The following is a 23,672-nucleotide window of genomic DNA, read 5'->3' as shown; positions in this document are numbered from 1 at the left end:
ACGGGGGCCCTGAGCACTGAGACCTGGTCAGCTGGCTTTGAGTCCTGGTCCGGGGCCATTGTCACAAGCCCCAGGCCAGGCAGATCTTTGGGTAACCTTTTCCTCAAATACCAGGGACTCCCTTGTTGTGCTCATCATGAAAATGGTCGTGTGGAAGGTGTGTGTGTCTGCAGGAGAGAAATGGAGGCGCTGTTTAATATAGTTCCTAATCAATCCCTGACCCCAGCATGTTTAAACATGTGCAGTTACAGGACCAACAGATGGCGTCGTAGTGATGTCGCTGGACTCCCATGTAGTGGACACGGTTTGAGTTCCTGATCCAGCAGCTTAAACCTCATGCCGGTGTGTGTGCATGCATGTCCAAAAACCTGAGAGGAGGATGGGGAAGGGATTGTGGATTGGCCATCCCCCTGGGAGGTGGTTTCTCGCTTTCTGTCTCTGTCTCTCTCTGGTGAGCACATGTGCCCTATAGCAAAAATCTCTCTCTTAAAAAAAAAAGTGCAGTTATAGACTAAATGGCTTTCATTCTTCACCCCTCAATATTTTTAGACAACTTGTACCAGGGATGATCCTGGCCCATCCCTAGTTCTGTTGCAGCATAGTAACATGGGAAAGATGTTTGGAAGCATGGAGACAGGGGTTCTAACCACGGGCTTGCCTTCAAGTGAATGCTCCCACTTTTCTGAGTCTTGGTTTTCTCATTTCTGAAGTACGAATAAAGCTCGTTTCACAGAATTTATGCGAATATACAGTTCTGTACCCTCAAATGTGAATGATACCCCTGCCTGTCCCCTCTCCACATTTCCCAGAAATGTGCAAGGGCTCTCTGAGGCCACAGACACCTAGCACTCTCTCCAGATCAGCTCTGAAAGGTTCTTATAGAAAGGGACCACACGTGGGGTGGTGAGAGGTGCAGGCAGTTTTGCGAGGTGTTACCTTCGGGAGTAAAAGTGGAGTCTGTTGGAAGGGGGGTCCTACTCCAGGACATACTTAGCTATGAGATTCTAGAATGTTTATCTTTATTTATTTATTTATTTATTTTTTGGTAATCACTGTTACTCCATTTATTTCCTTTATTTCTTTATTTTGATATGTAGAAAACCCTTAAACCAAGAAGGGCCTAGTGATGCAGATAGCCAGGCAGCGGGTTCCAAGAACTCTTTGAAGGTTGAACTGTCGTCACTCTTGGACCTCACCTTTGAATATATCAGATATCGTTAGCATTCAAACTCTTTCATGGCAAAAATACACAGATATGGAGGGCTCTAATGAGACTTTCTGAAAATGACTGTGTATTTAAATACCCGATACATTTACATAACAATAGCTGTCACTTACTGAGCACACACGGGATTTGCATGTTCAAAGGGTTTTACTCATTCAGCTCTTCTGGTCTAGGAGACAGGGCCAATGACCACCCTGCTGAGAACCTGCCAGTCTACAGGTCTAGGATATGAGGAACTCGTTCCTCCTCTTACCCCGGAGGCTCATGATTACACAGCAAGAAGAGTACATTTTTAAAAGGTTACTTTATACCTCTTTAAAAAAGGAAACCTTTAAAATGTTAAAAGGCTTTTAAAAAAATCCTTCAAAAACCCTCCAAAGATACAAAAAGGAACACTGCTAAGTCCAAAGCAGCACTCCAGGCTGAGGTACAAATGCTCACAAGAACCAGGGGGCTTTAACAAGTTCATAGAAAAGTGGAATCAAAGTATTTTGGTGCCAAAAAAAAAAAAAAAAAAAGAAAGGAAAAAGAAAGTCCATGCAGTTTTTTCATAACATACATTTTCCACGAACCTTTTTCCAAAAATGTTTTATTTCTTACGCAAAAGCGAGGCACCCTCGAAAGGGTCCTCACATCGTGACTCACCCCTGGTCTCAGCCAGTCGGTCACAGCACACACAGGTCCCCTCGGTGTACAGAGATAGCTGAGGATGCGAGCCCAGGCCCTTCCCACGGGGCTTGACGTTGTGTTGTTATTGGGAAAGCTGGACAGGAATGCAGGAGCAGCAGCCTGCTATCGCAAGTAAAATGGTTTCTAAGCTCTCATACAGGACATGACTGTTAAATCGTGAGGACCATTAGAACATTTTGGTACTGTGACCTTTTTTTCATTGGTAGAAAACAGGGAGGATAAAATGAAGATTCCTGTTTACTTTGCCAAGAGTGAGGTAGGTGCAGCATTGAATTATTTGCATCTGTCTCTGAATCATCCTCTTGCCCACTGCCAGCAAAAGCATTTACTTGGTGACAGTAAGCCTGCAAAATAGGCACTAACACCACCTTCTGGCTAAGTGTCAAAGGCCTCTCTCTGAATGACGACTTGCTCAGCTTCTCTATGTTCAGTGTCATTGTGTGTCTGTAGGATGTGTGTGTACATCTTAGGGACACATGTAGGACTCAGAACCAAACACAACCCTCCTCAGTAATGACAGCTCTCCGCAATCTCTTCCAATCTGTTAGAGCATTTTCCCCATGGTGATTTAAGTGTTTCAGCTTCAACTCTCAAACGGATCAAAATGGCCACTAAGAGCTGTCCTTTTACTCTGGGCACATGTGCATGTGTGCCTAAGATCCTGAGAGGAGAACGAAGGGGATTGCCGTGTGGCCATCTCGTCTGGGGGGTGATTTCTCACTTCCTCTCTCTCTGGGAAACACCTGTGCCCTATAGCTTTAAAATCTTGCTTAAAAGAAGTATGTATTCATGTTGACCATGTTGCCTTGCAGATTCCAGCTGGGCTAACAAGATGAACTCCTTGAAGGAGACATGCTGGCCCTCATTCTCTGAGAGCCAGCACTTTTCCGGGCTTCACACACTTCAGTACTGCACAGTTCCAGTGTAGACCACTGTACTCAGAGGAGTCACAAGGCTTTTTATCCACTTAACAGTGCAAAACACCAGAAAAGAGGACACCAGTGCCATCCCACTGTTGCTGGTTTTTTTTTTTTTTTTTTAATTTAAATATATATAAACTCACTGGACAAGGTCCCTCTCAACCATCATTGTCTTCACCAGATGCCTGGTGAGACTTAGAAACCTCCAGAAACAGCTACCTCAGTGACTGATTAGAAAGGAAACACACTGGCCATGTCTTCAGTTATGACTGGTTGTCTTTGGCATTTAATTTCAACTTTACAGGAACTAGTTATGGCTCTAATGCATTGGCCTGGGACATGTGCTTATCCTACGTGATCACAAGGCTGCTAACCGCTGAGCGCAGGTGAGCCACAGGCTGCGTAGAGGGGGATGCTTACTCAGGTATTATTGCACCTAGGCTGCCGTATGAAGTCAGTGTCTTCATGAAACCAAACAAACCACCATAAGAAAAATGAATTTTTAATTGTTTTCCCTCAGTGGCAGAATAACATGGCTGTTTTTAAATGGATTTCCAGTTGGACTAGAAGACTGCTTTTGGAATTGCAAATATTCCATTACAGAAACATACAGAACAGACAGAATAAATGAGTCACATCAGTTTATCAGATGGTTGCTCTAAACATATCTTGCCTTTTCAGGTAAGAAAAGTTTGCAGGGTCAAATTGGAAATTTTACTGTTGCATACAACTATGATGTAGGAGAAAAGAAAACTCAAATGAAAAGATAGACTAACCTGATATACTTGCAATAAAATGCTGTGTCTGTGAATACTCCACATAAGGTAAGAAATGTATCATTTCAAAAATTGGAAATCTTAAACATATTCTTTCTCAAAACAAACTGTTTCACTTCAGGATCTTTTCCCTTGAGATACAAGCTGGTTAAAAAAGGTGGCAAAAGCGTTAGTGGACATTTTGTTATTCATCCAATACACTTGGACAGGAAATTGGTACATGGTTTAAGAAGTGAAACTTTATAAAGCTAAATTAAAGTATGCACAGACATTTTCTATTGCCAAATATTAAAACCTTGAGTTGTTTTGAAATCTGAAAAGACTAAGGAAGGATTGCTCTTACAGAAAACACCACTTGTAATACATAACAGTATTATCTTAACAGGATTAATACACAAGTCAACAGAAGGCATTAAAGAAAAAAAACCCCAGCTGTTTAAAAACAATAAACACCATTAAAGCTAGAATTGCATGCCAATTTTAAAAGAATGTGTATTACTTAAGTGGGTGGTAATGTCCACAACTATTTAATGTTCTTATGAAAATGATGTCATTGAAGTAACACCATGTGGCTTCATACCGTGAATGAACATACTCGGCAGTGTGTACTTCCCACAAATGCAAAATTACACATGATCACATTAAGAGTATCATTCACCAAGGACAGTCCTAAGGTGTCCAAAGAGTCTAGACTAAAGATTTGGACAGAGAAAGCGAGGATACACTTTGTTTCTTATAAAGAGTACAATGTAACCCATATGCTCACATTATAACTACAATGACACTAATCACAATTTTTATTCTTATAGAATAAAGCTATAGAATGTGAAATTACAGTATATTTATATATCTTCTTTAAAATCATTTTAAAAGAGAGGACCTATCATTCATTTGGAGCCAAAACCAGCAGAAAAAAAAAATCTGATAAATGTAGTCTTGAATATATTTGTGACTTATTTTATGGTAATTTTCAAAATAAGATTTTTTTTTTTTTGTCCATGTGGCCATTAGAAAACAAAAGGTCAGCAAGGGAAAATATCTTTTTACAGAATGCTTTTGTTGAAGTTAAACACAGTATCTCTGATAAGTAATGGGTGTGACCAAGTAGAAAACATAAATTAATAAAGATGCTTTAAAAAGACTGTCTCACAATCTACTCCTGAAGGACATCAATAACCATGAACTTTTCTTTGTGTGTCAACCGAAACCCAATGATTATTTCTTCTATTAACACACGTCGGGACTTTCTGCTTCATTTGCCTGTTTTTCTCCTTCTAGGGCAGGGATCAGCAAACTCTGGCCCGTAAGCCAAATCTGGCTGGTTGCCTGTTCCTATGACCAAAAGGTTACTGGGGCGAAGTCACACTCATTCATTTACATATTATTTGTGGCTGCTGATACACTATCAAGGCAGAGGGGAGTGGTTTTGTGAGACCATGTAATTCCTGTAGCCTAAATTATTATTTTTTAAAGTTTAATTTGTATTTATTTCTTGAAAAACAAGGGTTGCCCTTGAAAATTCCTCCCTAGTTTCCAGCCAACCAGAATCATGGGTGTGTGGATGCCCAGCATGTTAAGGGTCAACCCATGATCTGAGTCCAAGCCACCGGTATGGCCAGTACCACCAGCAATGCCTTACTTCCTACCCTTCAGTGGCTGGGCCCCTAAGCTGAATTACTTCCAGAGGTTTGCCAACCCTTGCCCTAGGGATTTTTCCAAGACCAGTCTAAAATAATGTGTGCATTTTACTTTTATTAATACTCTACTTTCTCTTATTCTAATGCATGTGTGTACTACTTTTTTTTTTAAATGGTATATATCATGAAAACTTAATATCTCAACTGAGTTTTTATGTTTACTGTATTTGGAACATTACTACTATCTCTAGCCATACCACGTGTGATTTCAATTTAGTTGGGAATTCTCCAGAAGTTAGATGATAATAAATTGGATGATCCTTATACTAATGGAATGGCCAGAAACTACATCTTATTTTATCTTGAATAAGGAAACTGGACAGCAAAAAATAATAATGAAAACCAAATCTACTTTAGAGTATATGCTATTAAGTTGGAGGAGAAACCACTCGAGTTTTCAAAAATCACACACACATTCGGAGCGGTCCTCCCCCCGTCACAAACTTAAGAGCTACAGCCATAATCAAAGTATATTTGTTTTATAAATATATTACTGTCTATATACATATAGATACATCGATAAAAGACACATTAAATAATTATAATCAATACTACTTTTAAGTTTTTTGTGTATTTTAAAATTACACATTCTATTAAAATTATCAAAATAATTCTTAAAAAATACTAATAATAAAACCAGTGAAGAGCTATTTCCACTCGAGTGTTTTTAAATCTTATCATTGGCCATCCAGACCCCAGACTTGGTCTTCTACAATTCAAAGAAACATCGTTCAATTAGGAAAAAGATAGCCATCAAAAGCACCCTTCCCCCATTTTTAATACTTCATAACAAATAAGCACGTGTTTATATAGTATATATATAAAATACTCTCTTTAATTATATTACATATTCTCATAAATGAATTTTCATAAAAACACAAAAGTTCAAGTTTCCACCAGTATCAAGTATTTTATACTGGTGTGCATTGCTTGCAAATGTTTAGGTCAATGACAAACTCTATCAGGATATAGAGATCATAGAAATGAGGCTGGAAACACCTTTTATCACATGCGAGAAAGGAGCAAATACTAGGGGCCAACATTTGGCCCGCTGGGTACTATTCCCTCTGGGCTAAGACACAGAGACAGCGTGCTGGCTAAATTACTGTGGAAAGTACAGTCAACTGTCAATTATTCAGGGGCAGAATATTCCAGTCTGAATCGTCGTTCTACTTGCTGACCATTCTGGCAATTTCACTACTTATTAACACATTTCTCTCTGGTTATTTATTAGTAAGTCTGGTTAAAAGAATTGATTAGGAAGGAAGTTTTGGTGAAAATGAAGGTTTGTGATTAGCTCTGGATTTAATTTAATGAAGAACGCCTTTTACTTATTGCTTTAGATAAGAATTTGCTGTACCTAATACCTGCCAATCATCTCATTCTGAAGCTCTGAAAGCAATCCTGGTGCTTCACAAAAGGGGGACAACCTGTCCTCTTGATGTAAAAAAACTATTCCTTAACTCACAGTTGATTACACTGACGGATTTCAGTGTAGGTGGTTCAGAGCTCATCACTTCAGTACAGGTAGCAGCTGGTGCACTATTTCCCATAGTTTCAAAACGATGAGGCAATGACAAGTAGCCAAAAACAGTAGAAGGTCAAATTAAAAGTAGTATATACAGTTCACCTAAGATCTCATTTAAGTAATTTCAGTGAAGTTTGGCAGAATCTTCTAATAATTAAAATGCTAAATGGAGGAAGAGGGAAGCTGCACCTACACTGTACAATTTAAAAGTGATTTCATATATTTAAAAAAAAATCTTAGAATATGACTACAGTGAAAGGTACTACACATTAGTCATCCTATTTTTGGCACTGGGTTAGCCTCTGCAGTGAAACCGTTTCTATAGATAGTGACCGACAAAATTGAGGAGAACAATTTCACAAATGAGTCCAGTTGCTCTCAGACACCACGTGGAATGGTTGGCGTGGCATCGCCTGGGTTATTTCTGGGTGTAGATGAGTGTCATACTCACTTCGAACACAACAGCAGTCACTGTGTAGAATACCACTTTCCTGAATTAAGTTTGCTGAACATGGTTCAGATTATTGGATATGTCACAATATGCACAATGCCTTTTAGAAGCATTTACTGTATACCCAAATCCTACTTCATGCAACACACAGTGTCACACAAGTAGTGGAAATGTTATCCTAGTCAAAGGTGCTTGGACATTATTTTCAGGCAGCATTTTACCTTTATTTTAAGTTCACGCTAGATAAGTTTTAGGAGAAAGAAAATGCCAATAAATTTATTTAATATGTTTTAATATATTATATAAAACTAAGACAGACACTTTTATTTACCTAAATTGTTAATTTTATTTTCTACTCTATTCTAGACCTCAATTTTACTTCAAAAATTTGTTATTTAAATAAGAGATAAAATGTTGCCCAAAAGTCTAATCATAAGTTACACACTTGTGTTTTAACTAGATCTACAAATCAAAATAGTTCTTATAGTTAAAAAGATACAATTTGTATCAACAGTAAAAGGTACTTTCTGGTTTTTCAGGGCTTTACTTCAAACTGTAGCATGTAGAATAACTGGAATAACCCGGGCGTTTAGGCAGACTACAGAAACAGGTATGAACGCCTGTTACACTAGGAAAGCTCAGAATCTGGAGGCAAGTCAAGTTATGCTACTCACACAACTGTCTGCCACTGACCATCAAATCTAACCTGGAATCTGCAGAAATGTATTTGCAGCTAGCAAAACCCATGACTTTGAAACCAGAAATATCCCTTACTAATACTAGAACAGACTTCAGTCTGTGTCTAAAACTACACTATTTGTGGCAAGAATCTGGCCTTAATAATATAACAGGCCTCTGGAAAAACAAAAACAAAAACAAAAAAACTACCTTCAGGAAAATGGAAAATATACAATATCTTACAAAAATTTTAAGTTACCATTTACAAGTCCTCCATACCATGTCTATAGTGCAGTATCAGTAACGGTTGCATATCCTCAGTACGTAAAACCGCCTCAGGCCGGCCTTGACAATAGCAAGAAAGCTAACGAATATATTAAATATAAAAGTTGCATTGAGAATAATCAGATTCATTAAAAACAAGCATTAAAACTGCGAAAGGGTTATTTTTATCCAGTATTGTTGTGCCCCAAACAAAAAGATGGACATATTAAAAATAGGTTAATGGAAATCTAGGAATTTGCTTCCACTTCTACTGTCTAAGAAGCACATCATAGCTGGATAACAAAGCTTTAACCTGGAACAGTTGCGGCTTTTGCCTTTTACTTTAAAAAAAAAAAAAAGGAAACAATTTTTTTTCCATTGATTGCATTTGCTTCCTTTTAAATTGACCATATTAATTTAATTTCTTAACAGAAAAAAAATCCAAACAAAAATAAAACAATGAAAAAGTGCCATATTGTAAATCATTCTAATATATACTGTTACCCATTTCAACACAAACTGGTAACTTAACATCTTGTTTAAAATATAAAGTCAGTGCTGTAGTATATTTTTGTTTCTATAAATTATGATTATAGCACAAAGCCCACTTTCCCCAAATAAAAATAACTTAAAAAGCTGTAAAAGAGTCTAATTAAGCTTGGCTTGAAAAAATAGTTGGCTAGGTCTAGTCAAATGTCCCACATTCTGAAGGTATTGTAATTGCTTGCAATTGATAGACAAACATCAAGTTAATAAAACGTGAAACAAGAATAAAAAGTGCTGCATATAAACCCCTGATGCACCAAAGATTAATATCAAAGATCACAGATACATCTAGTAAATCAAACTGGAAAAATTTCCAGCCAAAGATATAGCTTTAAAAAGGAAATGTTAAAAAAAAGTTTGAATGTAAAGCAATCCCGTGATGCTTCCACCGTGTGGGGCTATACATACAGATTCCATGATACAGTATTTCACATAAATGGATACTATATAACCTCCTTGCTGAGAAGGAGATCACATGTGCTATTGTAGCAAACCTCCCTCAGCATTTGAGCTGAACAAAAAACTACTAAACACCACAAAGATGCATCGTCTTTCAATAACCCAGCTGTGATTTCTCCACTAAAATGGCTGCGGCAAGCTGCTGGGGGTCTGTCATGTGGGGATTCCTTTTCATGACAATTCTCACAAGGTCAGGTGGGAAGATGTTGCACAAGTTGATATAAATCTTTTCCCGGTTGTCTTGGTACCTTGGAGGATCTTGTGGCATTCCACAGTATGGTATTCGCCAGGTTGGCTCCTGCTGTTCAGGTAGGCTCTGGAAGGTGAACTGCTCGTAGCAGGGCTGCGTGGAGTTATCGGGCAGGGAGTAAGTCTGCCGATAGCCGTAGGCATCGATCCCGTAACTCGGCCTATCCCAGCTCCCCAACCCTTCCTGGCGGGAATAAGGCTTTCTTTGTCTTGAAGGAGAACTGTCATAAAGTCGAGAATCAGAAATGCTGTCTATTCTTGTGGCTACCAAGGACCTCCCGAGGTGTGGTGCCTTAGAGTGTGCTGAACTTGGAGGAGAGGGGTAATCGCCAGGACAGCTGGACCGTGCCCCCACGGAGGGGTGCTGGAGGTGCACAGCCAAGTGTGGCAGAGGAGGCTTGTGATGGAACTTTGGTTCTTCATGACTGTAACTTTGCACTCTGGTTAAGGGGTCGTGGAAATTCTGCAGGAAAGGTTGGGAATTAAGGCGGCTGTGAGGGTGCATGTGCTGACACTTCAAATTCTCCTCTAGCTGCGGGTCAGGAGAACTGACGTAGGATCGGTCATTGTACCCCACGTAAGAGTCGCTGCTCCCACAGCTCATGCTCCCTTCACTGCTGCAGTCGGAAGCTACAGAGCTTATTCTATAATCCGTGTCTAACGAGAAACGCCTTTCAGGACTTCGTGGGCCTGAGATACTCAGATTTGAATATGCATTCAACATGGAATAATATCCAATGTCAACGGGCGAGTCACATTTGGGATACTGTTCATAAGGCATTGGCGTTCCATGATTTTTGGTTGCCATCATCATCGGAGGATATTGTCCCTGTGGTCTTTGATCCTGAGGTGGGAAATGAACTCCAGATGGAAGGCCATTGCTTAAAGATGTAGTGCTTTGGGGTTTTGCAGTAGAAGTAGCCGGTATACTAACCAAGGAAGGTACAGACCTGGTTTCCAATTTGTTTTTGGTGGGAAGCTTTTCTTCTAGGTCTTGGTAGACTTGAGTTCGTATGCTTGGATCCGATTGCCTCTTTGGAGCGCCTCGCTTGACATCAGAAGAGCTGTCAGCCTTGGTGCTACAGGGAACACTGTTGCTTTTCACGAGTCCTCCTTCATTTGCAGTTTTGGCTGCTGTATTTCTGGACATGGCACGAAGTTCATCAGCCACCGACCGCTGAGGCTGACTGCCCCTTTCGGGATGGTAATATTTGCACTTGTGTCCATAGGTGCACTTCTTCCCTACGAAGAGTAAAACTAATTAGGTAAAGGAGCATAACAATCGGATCCTGAAATTTCAGTTTGGCACTACTATTTTAACTTGTAAAGGAAACAAATGGAGCAATGGGAAGGATGCTAGGTGTTTATTGTTTTTTAATCTTGAGGAAGGTTACTTTTCTTCTTGCGCTCAAGAGCAGTAAGAAATGGGGCTCAATGACTAAAGATCCCCTTCAGAGATTCTGACTAATACCCCAAGTCCTCGACTCAGAACTGCATCTTCTCTGACAAAAACAGTTTACAATCAGGTAGGAAATGCTGCTTTTTTTTAATTTTAATTTTTTAAAATAGATTTTTGCTATAAGGTATGTACACTCTCCTGAGAGAGAGCGAGAGAGAGAGAGAGAGAGAGAGAGACAGAAAGTGAGGAATCAACCCATCAACCCCCAGGGGTGATGGTTATGCTGTAATCTCTTCTCCATTCTACTCTATGGGGATTTGGGGCAAACACATGTATCTGTGTGAGTTTTAAGCCACTGAGTCTGGGACCTGAACTGTACTCGACTATGTGAGAATCCGTGACATAACCATTCTGCCATCAGCTGGTCCCTGAAATGCTGCTTTGAAGAGCAACATGTCCTGCCATGATGTGGTAGGACTGTGCTTATCTGATTTGTATTACAAATAAGAATGCCAAATTTTTATCTATCTGAAAACTAACTGTATTAGAATTAACTGAATTTTCTGGACCTTATTATTAGTATTTTTTTGAGTCACAATCCCTTCTTTTCCATTCTCCTCCCCAGGATCGTGGGCATGCACACACATGTGCTTGGAGTGATTTTCAAGCACTGGGTCTGGGACTCCAAACTGTGGTTGGTCATGTGGGAGTTCAGCAGTATAACTGCTATGCCATCTGCTGTTCCCGCTGAACCTTATTTTAATTCAGGGAAATGTATTTGTGTTGAACCCAAATAGGTAAACATAACTTTTTTTTTTTTTTTTATGGAAAAGGCATTTCTTAAGGTTTAATTATAACTGAAAGAACCACATACTGTATCATTTAAACTTTCAAATGTTTCTTTTTATTAACAGAAGCTTAACAGTATATTGAGTTCTAAAGGCATATATGAAACATTCATAAAGAAATTTACCATATGGACAGGGCTGCTTTTTGTGTTCAGGAACAATAGGTTTCTTCCTCAGAAAATTATCGAGACTTGGGCCATGTCTGCCAAGAGGGTCATCAGGGGGCATGAACCTGTCATAGAAAAAATTTTAAAAAATGATACCGAAGTAGGAAATGGATAATTTAATTCTAAAGATAGAGTACAAGGAAGGGTTTGCTAACAGGTATTGTTTTGAAATTTTAATCCAAGTATTTTGAGTCAACATCTATCGGAGAAAAAAAAATAAGTACACTAAGTTCTCCTTAGCAAAATTAAAATATTTTGAGCTGAATTTGTATTTTCTGTAATTTAAGTAAGTTTTAAGCTTTGCATGGCTCTAAAAAATGATTACAATGACATTTTAAGAGAGCTTTGTAAACCTTGTGAAGTATCTAGGGCTGGGATAGGTAGCAGAAGGCGATGAGATTACAAGGACGCACCAGATCCCAGTCCTCTGTCAGACACTTCACACACATTTCACTTCACCATAATAATACAAAGGGTCTTCATAAAGTTTGTGGGAAATGTGTATTATGAAAAAACAATGCATAGATTTCAAAAATATTTTTGCACCAAAATAAACATTTACTTTAATTTCATTTTCTTCACAAACTTTTTGAAGCCCCCTTGTAATCTCATGAAGTATTAACTCAGTTTTACAAATAAACTTTCTAAACTTATGTTTAGCTGAATTTAATAAATTTTTAAAAAATGCACAGCAGGAAATAATTTATTCTGGAACATTAAAATAGGTATGTTGACAATAGTAGAATTTGGCAGTGGGAGAGACTGGAGTCTTTTAATTTTTATCTAGCATCACATGGCTGAGTCCAGATTCAATTACGTCTGATTCCAAAATCTATTCTCTTCTTACTATACTAAAGTGGTTCTAGGCTGACATTCAAAACTCTTAGTGAAGTAAACTTGTCATTTTGGATTGACTATACAATGCAGGAAATCAGAATTCATGTTATGCATAACAAAGTTATGACTGAGGAATTCTGCTCAGTATGTCACTGGTTAAACTGGAAACAAACCCAAGTATTTGACTACAAAATGTGAATAATTTGAATAATGTATACACTCTGAGTAATAACCCTTAGCAACTTACAAACACTGTTTATTATTATAAAACCCATAAGGTAACATTAAAAATTAAAGTCACAAAACCCCGTAATTTTAATATTCACTAAAAGAAATTTGCTAGCAGGTGCGTCTGTTGCAGGAGGCAGGGAAAGTGAGAAAGCACTCTCAGGGGGGATGGTCCCACCATAATTCCTTCTCCTCTTCTTTTTGGGAATTTGGGCATACTTGTGTGACCAGTGCGCTTTTTAAGCTGCTAGGTCCGGGACTTGAGCCGTGCAGTTGGCCATGTAAGACCCACCAACTCGACCACCAAGCAACCAGGTGGCCTAATATTCATTTTTTAACTGTATTCATTTCTTCTGATAGAAAGAGAAAGAGATAAACAGACATGGAAGATGTGAATCCTGGACCTTTCCATGTGGAACAGTGTCAGTATCATGGGATATTGCATTACCAGTATACCAATGCAGCTGGCCAATCCCACTACCCTAATGCCTGTATAATTATTTTCCGTCTTTTTTGGTTTTAAGTAATTTTCTATATGAACATTATTTTACATGAGTTTTACCAAACAAGTAAAACCTAATGGCTTGTCTTTATAACATAAAAATATTTTTCATGTTTCTTAACAGACCAGAATTATGAATAGCTAAATGATACCCTAGTAGATGTATCACAATTTGATTGATTTCTCTATTGTACATTTAGCTGCCTTTGAATTCCTGCAATTTTAATAATACTAAAATGAACATATCTGGTTTCTTTTTCTTCATTATATATCCCAAGCAATGGATTACTGAGTTGAGAGGGTCCACATATTTTTTAGGCTTCTGCTAACCTGTACCCAATTGTGTGTCCACTCACATGTATCTTTAACAACATAAGGCATACTTTTTTTTTTTTTTTGCAAATTAAATGGGTGAGAAAATACACTCTTTAGATTTGGTTTGAAAAAAAATTTTTTTTGAGAGGTTTTTGTTATAGGCCATGTGCGCTCGCCAGAAAGACAGAGACAGAGATACAGAAAGCGAGAGATCCCCCCCCGCCCCATGGCGGGTATGGCCATACCGCAATCCCTTCTCCTCCATTCTTCTCTCGGGATCTTGGGCATGCACGCACACGCGCCTGGCATGAGTTTAAGCCACGGGGTCCGGAACTCAAACCACGGTCGACTACGTGAGAGGTTAGTGACAGCCATTACGCTAACTGCTGGTCCTTTGGTTTGAATTTTTGATCAACAAGAGGTAAGCTATTTTTTTTTTTTAAATATATCTTATGTCTCATGAGACAGTGCCTGTTCACGTCACTTGTCCATTCATCAGTTGCAGACTCTGATCATGACTAGAATCTTATAATGTCATAACAGCTTTTAAAAAATTATGTATTTAGCAAGCCACCCATGCTCTAAATTGATTTCGAATGGCAGTTTCTGAGGGTGAGGATGGGGACTCTCCCCCTGTCAGCTATCAAGGGGACTGGCAGACTTCCTCTGCCACAGGTGCTCTGCTGGTGATATTCAGGGAAGGGAAGGGTAACGCCTGCTGCTCACATACGGCCCCCTCCTCAGTGACTCTACAGTTCTTCTGACACCCCACCAGGATGTGTGGGGAGACTGAGCAGCTGTTAGAAGAAACCTGTCTTGGGGCCGGCTGATGGCATGGTGGTTAAAGTGCTAGACTTTTACATGGTTGACCACAGTTCGAGTCCCAGACCTGGGGGCTTGCTTTCTTGCTCTCCCCACCCCTGCCCCAGCCAGTATGTGTCCTATAGCAAGTTAAAAAATAATTATAAATAAAATTCAATAGAAGCAAGCTACCAGGTCGGGGACTCAAACCACGGTTGGCCATGTGGGAGTCCTGCACCCTTAATCACACCACCTCCCAGCCCCAAAATTAAATAAATAATTCTTAAAAAAAAGAAAAAAAGAAACCTGTCTTAGGTATAGTCAGTAGCAAAAGGGGAAGGATTCTGTAACAGCTGCCAGGGATAGTTTATATATATATGTAAACAATTTTTTTTTGGGGGGGGATTTTTGCTATGGAGCACATGTGCTTGCCAGAGAGACAGAGACAGAAAGTGAGAAATCACCCCCTCAGGGGGATGGTTACACCGTAACCTTCTCCATTCCCCTCCTGGGATTTTGGGCATGCATGCACATACACCCAGGTAGTTTTAAGTCACCAGGTATAGGACTCAAACCACGATGGAATACGTGGGAGTTCAGAAACGTAATCATTATGCCATCTTCTGGGATAGTTATATTTTCAGGGAAGCAGTGTCCTTGGTCAGTAAAGTTATACTTACTTGTCATTGACGAATGAATACATTAATAATCGCTCATCTATGAACTTCTTCCATTCTGGCTTTTCATTGGCCAAATCCCTGTAGTTATCATTGGATACAATTATGCCGTCTGACTCAAAAGCCAGCTTCACAATGAACCTGTCATCGTAACACACCACTCGTCTCCCTTGAACTCGCCGGGATGGCGTGAACACCAGGATTTTCTCCTTCTCTAATTTACGTAAAATTTCCTGATCTGCAAAAAAGGGTAGAATTTCAGTAATAAATATACACATAATACATATGACAACTTTAATACAGTGTGGGCTTTGTAACATGAACTAGATATATGTAATTATTTAGTTAGGGATGATTTATAGTTGTAGATGTAGCATCTTTTTCTTCCACGAGAGACAGAGAGATAGGCACCTTGACAGGATCTTTGTTTTTTTTTTTTCCTTTCTTATTTTGGAGAGGTTTTTTTTTTTTTTTTCTTTCTTATTTTGGGAAGGTTTTTTTTTTTTTTTTCTTTCTTATTTTGGGAAGGTTTTTTTTTTTTTTTTCTTTCTTATTTTGGGAAGGTTTTTTTTTTTTTTTTCTTTCTTATTTTGGGAAGGTTTTTTTTTTTTTTTTCTTTCTTATTTTGGGAAGGTTTTTTTTTTTTTTTTCTTTCTTATTTTGGGAAGGTTTTTTTTTTTTTTTTCTTTCTTATTTTGGGAAGGTTTTTTTTTTTTTTTTCTTTCTTATTTTGGGAAGGTTTTTTTTTTTTTTTTCTTTCTTATTTTGGGAAGGTTTTTTTTTTTTTTTTCTATAGGGTGCGTGTGCTCGCCAGACAGACAGACAGAGACAGAGAGACAGAAAGCGACAAATCACCCTCCAGGGGGGATGGCCACGCCACAATCCCTTCTCCTCCTTGCTCCTCTCAGGATCTTGGACATGCATGCACACGCGCCTGGTGTGAGTTTAAGTCACTGGGTCTGGGACTCAAACCGTGGTCGACTACATGGGAGTCTAGTGACATAACCATTACGTTAAGTGCTAGTCCCGATAGGATCTTTATCTAACAATCCAACCCCAGTCTCCTCCAGCCTAGATCACAGGTGTGCTCAGGGAAGTTCTAGGATATCAACTTTGGACCTTTTCCATGTGGATCCATTTGCCTAACCACTAGTTCCCATTACATTAAGAACTGGAGCTTCCGGGGCCAGCAGATGGCATATTGGTTAAAACACTGGACTCCCACATGGTCAACCATGGTTCAAGTCATGTACGCATGTGCGTGTCCAAAATCCCAAGGGGAGAATGAAGAAGGGACTGCAGCGTGGCCATTCCCCCTTGGGGTGATTTCTCACTTTCACTCTCTCCTCTCTCACTGGTGAACACAAGTGCCCTACAGCAAAAACAAAACAAACAAACAAAACTGGAGCTGCCAACACAACCACTACGAACACAGCTTCTTACACCTTACCACACTGCCGTCCTGGCAGAGCAGTTGTGTAAGGAACAGGTGTGAGCAACAGATTCTTCCTCCTCCCAAGTTTGTGTGTTTTGTCGTTATTTTTGAAGTAGAAGTAGTGAGGTGGCAGAGGGGAAAATTTTAAAAGGCACAAAATTCAAAGAAAAAGGGAGCAATGAGGTCAGAAGTACTGTTAAAGACATGCCTACTATGTTCTGTGTCCTTGCCTACTAGCACTCCTGTGTGGGCCAGACTGAGCAAGAGATTGAAAGTGAGTATGAGGAAACGGCTGTGGGTAGAAAAAGAAAAGGTAGAGAAATACTCTCTTTGCTGGTGGCTGGCATCCCTTTACAACACTTTGTAACTCTACTAACTTGCATTGTGGCTCAAAAAAATAAATAAGTAAGTAAATAAATAAATAAATAAAAGGTGCTGGGCTGCTCCACGGCCTGGTGGAGAAAGGGAGTTAGATCCCGTATGGCTGACTGTGGTCTGAATTCTGACCCTGGAGGCATATGTCCATGCGTGTCTAAAATCGACTGGATGGAGAAATGGAGAAGAGACTACTATGACCAAGTTCCGTAGGGAGGCTGTTTTCAACCTCTCTCCCTCTTTTCCTCTCCCTGGTGAGTGCACATACCCTCTGACAATTAAAAATAATTGGAAAATGTGTTAAAAGTTCATATTTTGATGAATGACAAAAACATTCTCTCAACCATCTTCCTCCTCTTTCTTCTCCATCCCCTAAAATCCACCATTGTAAATTCTGGCAGAGTAGCAGGTGCAAGCCTACAGATGTCATGATTTAAGGAAGAAAGGCTCACTACTTCTCAGTGATTCTTAAGAGGAGTTACTAGGTTTGTATTCCATCTTTTCAACAGACAACTGAGACATGCCACTCTGTGGAAGTTCTGTGCTGGGGGTTCCAGTCTGCAAGCATCGGACAGACATGTACATGAGGTAAGCAGGGTTGTAACTGCCACAGTGGAGAGTGAGCAGGGATGCAGGCACAGGGAACGGAAGAGCTCTACCCTTGGCACCTGGCCCTGAAGGCAGGCCTGACAAATGAGTTCATTAAGACCAGAACTTTGGTTTAGAAAGCAGCAGGAGTGGTGGAAGAAACATGGGCCACAGAATCAGCAGGTCAAGGGTAGATTGCAGGTTCTGGCACTTTCTACAGAGGGTAATCACAATCTTGTTGAGCCTGTTTCATGGAGGCATTAAATGCAGCTGATAGGTTGGGAGAAGTAAACGCGTTAACTCGTGTGAAGGCTCTGAGCACAGCGCCTGGCAGGATCTCAGTACACACTGTGCTCAACTTCATTTTGTTTGACAGATGTATGTAACTGTGGATCGCTGTTAAAAATAACAGATAACTGGGACCAGCAGTTAGCGTAATGGCTATGTCGCTGGACTCCCATGTAGTTGACCACGGTTCGCATACTGGACCCTGTGGCTGAAAAAAATGAACTCATGCTGGGCGTGTGTGTGTGCGTGTCCAAAATCCTGAGAATGGATGAGAAGGGATTGTGGTGTGGCCATCCCCCTTTGGGGGGTGATTTCTTGCTTTCTGTCTCTCTCTCTCTGTCTGGTGAGCACACGTGCCCTATAGCAAACCCTCCCCCCCAAATGATAATAAATAAATAACAGATAACCAATATAGAAACCGAAAGCCCAGTCTCAGTAATGGGACTTATCATATAATATAATTCTGTGTGCTTCCCGGCTAAACATTTTGAGGATAGGCACCATGGGTCCTTCACTGAACAGCACCCAGTCCATGAAGCACATCAGTAGATGCGCAGTGAGTGTGTGGAATGAGTATGTAGGCCCTTAAACACATTCGTGTGATGTCTTATGCTCATGAGTAATCTGTGGTACTTTACTATTGGGTCTTTAGAAAAGCCATGATGTATTTTTTCACGTTTTTCTATGCTAAAATGTATCATGACTTTTCTGAAGACCCAATATTTGTGAGGACATTTACTCATATATGATATGTCTGATCTTTATCAAAGTGGTTGGAGGGGTAAATGTGGTGGCCTAACAATCATCCTCATCTTGTTTAATTTCCATTTCTTAAACTGCTAATGAGGTTAAAAAGACACTAATTAGGATGACGCACACAGTATCCTAACTTAAATAAACATGGGCTTAGTAAAGCTAGTAAGTTAACTGAATCCTAGCATAGTACATGGTCCACAGCTAGTGCTTTCTTAAATATTTGTTGAAGGAATGGATGACTGCAAAAGTGCTAGTCCATACCAGCGTTGACAACTTTAAGATACTTCCTACCAAGTTTTTTATTTTTTATTTTTAAAGAATTATTTTATTTGGGACCAGCATGTTGCATAATGACTACATTGCTGGACTCCCATGTATTCGACTGTGGTTCAAGTCCCAGACCCAGTAGCTTAAACTCATGCCAGGTGCATGTGCGTGTGTGCCCAAGATCCTGAGAGGAAAATGGAAGAGAAGGGATTGCGGCGTGGCCATCCCCCTGGGGGTGATTTCTCGCTTTCTGTATCTGTCTCTTTGTCTTTTTGGCGAGCGCATGTGCCCTATAGCAAAAGAAGAATTATTTTATTGAACTATTTATTTATTTATTTGTTTGTTTTAATTTGAAGAGAGAGAGAAAGAGGGAGAGAGAGAGAAAGAGAAACTAAGCCGCAAAGTCTGGGACTCAGCCATGCAGGAGGCCAGCACCCTTAACCACCATGCCACCTGCTGGCCCCTTAAGTTTCTTTGTTGTGTAGTGAAAGAGCCCTAGGCTGTTCACCAGGTATTGTCTGGTTAGGAATTTAGTCAACAGAATTATTACCCTGAAGGAGAAAACATCTAAAAGGCCCTGACAATAGTTCTGGCATTTTACAAAGTAAACTGTAGACTAATGAGTTCAGGACTGGCATTCTGGTATTTTGAAGCTAAATCAGCCATGCTTCACACTTGGTTACTACCATTTTCCCTTCTTTCTGATGTCATAGTCCTTTTTCTGCTCAAGCTTCAGTTTATCTACATGCTTAAATGTATTTTTTAAAAAAATTTACTTCCCCCACACCCAAACCTGTATTATTAAACTATTATATATAATCTGTAGAAAATTAAGAACATTGGAACCAGCAGATAGCATAATGATTATGTCACTGGACTCTCATGTAGTGGACTGTGGTTTGAATCCTAGACTTGGCAGCTTAAAACTCACACCAGGAGTGTATGCGTGTGCGCCCAAAATCCTGAGAAGTGACCAGAAGAGAAGAGATTGCAGCGTGGCCATTCCCCATGAGGGGTAATTTCTTGCTTTCTGTCTCTCTGGTGAGCACACATGCCCTATAGCAAAAATATCTCTTTCAGACAAAAACAAAAAACAAACAAAAAAACCATTAAGTACGGGGGCAGGGGTGGTGGTGGCAAGTAGTGTGGTGTATGGGGCAGTGGACTCCTATATAACCAACTGCAGTTCGAGTCCCAGACCTGGTGGCTTACTTTCTTATTTTTCCCTCCCCCTCTCTCTGGTGAGCACATGTTCCCTATAGCAAATTAAAAAAAAAAATAATAATACATAAAATTAAATCTTTAAAAAAAAAAAGAATGTTAAGTACCAAAAAGTTGGAAAAAATAAAGACCCCATAAAGCCACAATTCAGAGGCAATCACTGTGAACCTTTTGGCATATTTTCTTCTAGTTATTTTCTGAGTCTTTTTCTTCTTTCCATTATTGATATATTCATATATATGTATACACAAATACATGTATGCATGTTTGTACACTGTACAGAGTAATAAAACCTGCCTTTTATATAAAAGAGCATTTCCTCAGCTCATTGAACATTTTGCCTAAATATTCTAATGCATACTTTTTATCATATCGATATATCCTAATTTACTGAATCATTTAAATATAAATATACACTGTTTTCATTTATCCTCTTCTTAATAATACTACACTAAATGTCTTTGTCAGAAATATTTGCCTCTAAGTCTCCTTATGTTGGGGGAGGGGGCTCCCTAGGAGAGTATTAACTTCTTTTTAAAAGAAGCTTTTTTGAAAAAACAATTATTTTATTTATTATTATTTCAAATTTGACCAGAAAGACAGCGAGAAAGAGGGAGAGTGAGAAAGCAATCTGTCAGGTCCAGGACTCAGAACTACCATCTGCCATATGGGAGAGTCCAGTGCCTTGAACACACCATACAACTTGCTGGGCTGAATATTACCATTTTTTAAAAAAAAATTATTTTATTCAACTTTATTTATTTATTTTAATTTTATGAGAGAGAGAGAGAAAGCTTCCAGGTCTGGGACTTGAACTGCAGTCATATAAGGGAGTCCAGCATCCTTAACCACCATGCCACCTACTGGCCCCAAGTATTAAAATGTTAGGAGCAATTGTTTTCCAGACAAGTTCTAACAACCTCCACAGCAGTGCGTAAGTAATTCTCTCAAGGAAGTGAGGTTGAACTTATTATTTTTTTTCTTAATTTCTTTTTTTTTTCCTTATTTTCCCCTTATATGGGGAGAGCTTTACATTTTTTTTAATTGCCAGAGGGCATGTGCGCTCATCACAGAGAGGGAGGGTGGGAAAGGAAGAAAGTACCGTCCTCCTTGAGTATGGTAGATTCTGGGTATGCACACAACACAGGTATTTGGCATGTTTTCCAAGCCACTGGGGTTGAGATCCAAACGCTGGTCAGCCATCAGGGGTCTGGCTCCCTTATCCACTAGGCATTTGCTTTCTTGATCTATAGGAATTCTTTCTTTTTTTTATTTTAAATGTTTTGATCTACATGAATTCTTTATGTTAAGAATACGTGTTCTATTACATAATCATTCTTATTTTTAAGAAAGTTTCTCAAAATCCAGAAGCTTAACTTTTGATGGTAGTTATAGTTATCTTTTCCTTTATAATATCTTCTAAAATTTTTATACTTGGAAAGCTCTTCCGCCATTCAAAGACTATTCATAATCTCTGATGTTTTGATTTTTGACAATTAATTCTTCAAACTATCTGTAATGTATTATTATATAGTATAAGATAAGGATCTAAAAAGTATTTTTTCGGAGGTATCCATTATTTTTGTTATATTGGTTGAATGTGCCTACCTACCCTTTCATTTTCATATAGGCTAGCACCTGAGTCTATAGCTAGGGGCTCCAACATTACTTGCCTACTTATTCTTACACTAATATAACAATAATTTAATAACTAGATAAAATAAAGTCTTAAAATAATTGTCCACTTTGGGTACATGGTAGGTGGTCTCTTAATTTCTTTTTAATTTGAAGTTTTGTATTTTTTTTCGCATCAGTCCCTATAGTTTTTGTTAATACTGGAGTGGGGAGAAGGATGTGAAGCACTAGATGTTGATTGTTTCTTTCTTTCTTTCCTTTTTTTTTGGGGGGGGGGAGAGGTTTTTGCTATAGGGCGCGTGCACTTGCCAGAAAGACAGAGATAGACAGAGAGACGCAAAGAGAGAAATCACCCCTCATGGGTGATGGCCATGCCATAATCCTTTCTCCTCCATTCTCCTCTTGGGATCTTGGGCACTCAAGCACATGCGTCTAGCGTGAGCTTAAGCTACCAGGTCCGGGACTCAAACTGCAGTTGACTACATGGGAGTCCAGCGACATAGACATTATGCCAGTTGCTGGTCCCAGATGTTGATTGTTAATCACTGAAATTAAGCACAATATTCAACAACAATAATTAATAGTTACAGTAGACACTGCCTAAAACTCATACGTTTAAAATACAAAATAGGACTCAGCCTCAATGGTGTAGTTGGTAGTATGCTGAACTGCAGTGCTAGAAGCCACATGGCCAGGCACAGGTTTGGCTCTGTGGCCCGGTGGACCTGATCATGCTGAGGCCGTGTGTGGGAGAAGGGGCTCATGGCATGACCAGGATCGATTAGGGTGTCTTTTTCTGTCAAGTGCATACACTATCTACTATGAACGAATGATATAAATATTTTATTTAGATCCAGTCATTTCCTTTTTGACATGGGATAGCATACTGCAGGGGCTTACAGGTCTTTCTGGCACCCCAGACATTAGAATTTGACTGCTGTCTGGTCTGATATCATACGTATATGAGATAATTGGGGCTCAAAGTGGTTACTGTGTTGCTCAGTGTTACGGCTAGTGCATGGTGGCAAAACCAGAGTTCAAAGCTAGGTCTTCTGACTTTTAGCATGTCTCTACAAGCTAGATTTTTACAAATTTGAAGTCAACAGTTGTCACGTAAAAAACCAACAAACTAGCTTATTTAGCAAGGATTAACATAGAAACTTAAGTGTCCCCCCAAAAGAACATGGCAGTTGCACTGAGTAAACAGAAAGATGAATACTGGACAGTACCAGACACTGCACAGCTATGCCATGGAAGCTAAGCACAGACAGCTGCCCGTAATGAGCTTACCTGTAATGAGGGCGTCGGGTCGAGACTGCTCTTTTCTCCAAGCAGGAACAAAAACGGTAACATCTTTGTGGCCTCTTTCCAAAAACCAATCCACTGCCAGTTTTATTCCTCGGCAGGAAAATACTTCTTTGTTTCCATGGCTGAAAGATTATTTTTGAATACTTAAACCAAATCAAAACCTAAATTCAACTTAATTAATTTAGTTTATAAACAGAAATGATAATTACAATAGTAATAACATTTCAAATTTAGGACAGAATTGCCTATCTCAGGGAAATATTAAGGTAACTTAGTTGAAAATCAAGATGTGTGAGAAAATTGGGGTGATGATTACCTAGAGAGCAAAGAAAAGTGAGTTTTTATATGTAAAATTGTCATGTTTCACTAGTCAGGAAATATAAGATATTTTTGATAATGATAAGGAAAGAAGAAAGGATTTTCACCACAACAGGATTTCAGTCAAATACAAAGTCACACAGGAAAAAAAAATCTGTAAAAAAACAGTGGAATGACATGAGTTTCTAAAAACCTTTCTTAAAGAATTTTTATGCATATATTTC

General features: G+C 39.2%; 1 protein-coding gene across 3 annotated transcripts in view; it reads right to left on the bottom strand.

The window, feature by feature from the left end:
- Nucleotides 1-3,321: 3,321 nt before the first annotated feature.
- The window catches only part of ZC3H12C (zinc finger CCCH-type containing 12C), an 88,929-nt gene continuing 68,578 nt past the window's right edge, over nucleotides 3,322-23,672 (bottom strand). For all 3 annotated transcript variants that reach the window (XM_027772865.1, XM_006150965.3, XM_027772864.1), the window contains exons 3-6: nucleotides 23,113-23,252; nucleotides 15,261-15,495; nucleotides 11,856-11,962; nucleotides 3,322-10,725 (exon numbers count right to left, since the gene is read on the bottom strand). In XM_027772865.1, the coding sequence (XP_027628666.1) occupies nucleotides 9,329-10,725; nucleotides 11,856-11,962; nucleotides 15,261-15,495; nucleotides 23,113-23,252 (1,879 nt within the window). In that variant the 3' untranslated portion in view covers nucleotides 3,322-9,328. The remainder of the gene's footprint in view (nucleotides 10,726-11,855; nucleotides 11,963-15,260; nucleotides 15,496-23,112; nucleotides 23,253-23,672) is intronic.

This window comes from Tupaia chinensis, unplaced genomic scaffold (assembly GCF_000334495.1).
Source record: "Tupaia chinensis unplaced genomic scaffold, TupChi_1.0 Scaffold000311_2, whole genome shotgun sequence".
In the NCBI taxonomy this organism is placed as follows: domain Eukaryota; kingdom Metazoa; phylum Chordata; class Mammalia; order Scandentia; family Tupaiidae; genus Tupaia; species Tupaia belangeri.
This window is presented reverse-complemented; position numbering and strand designations above follow the sequence as displayed.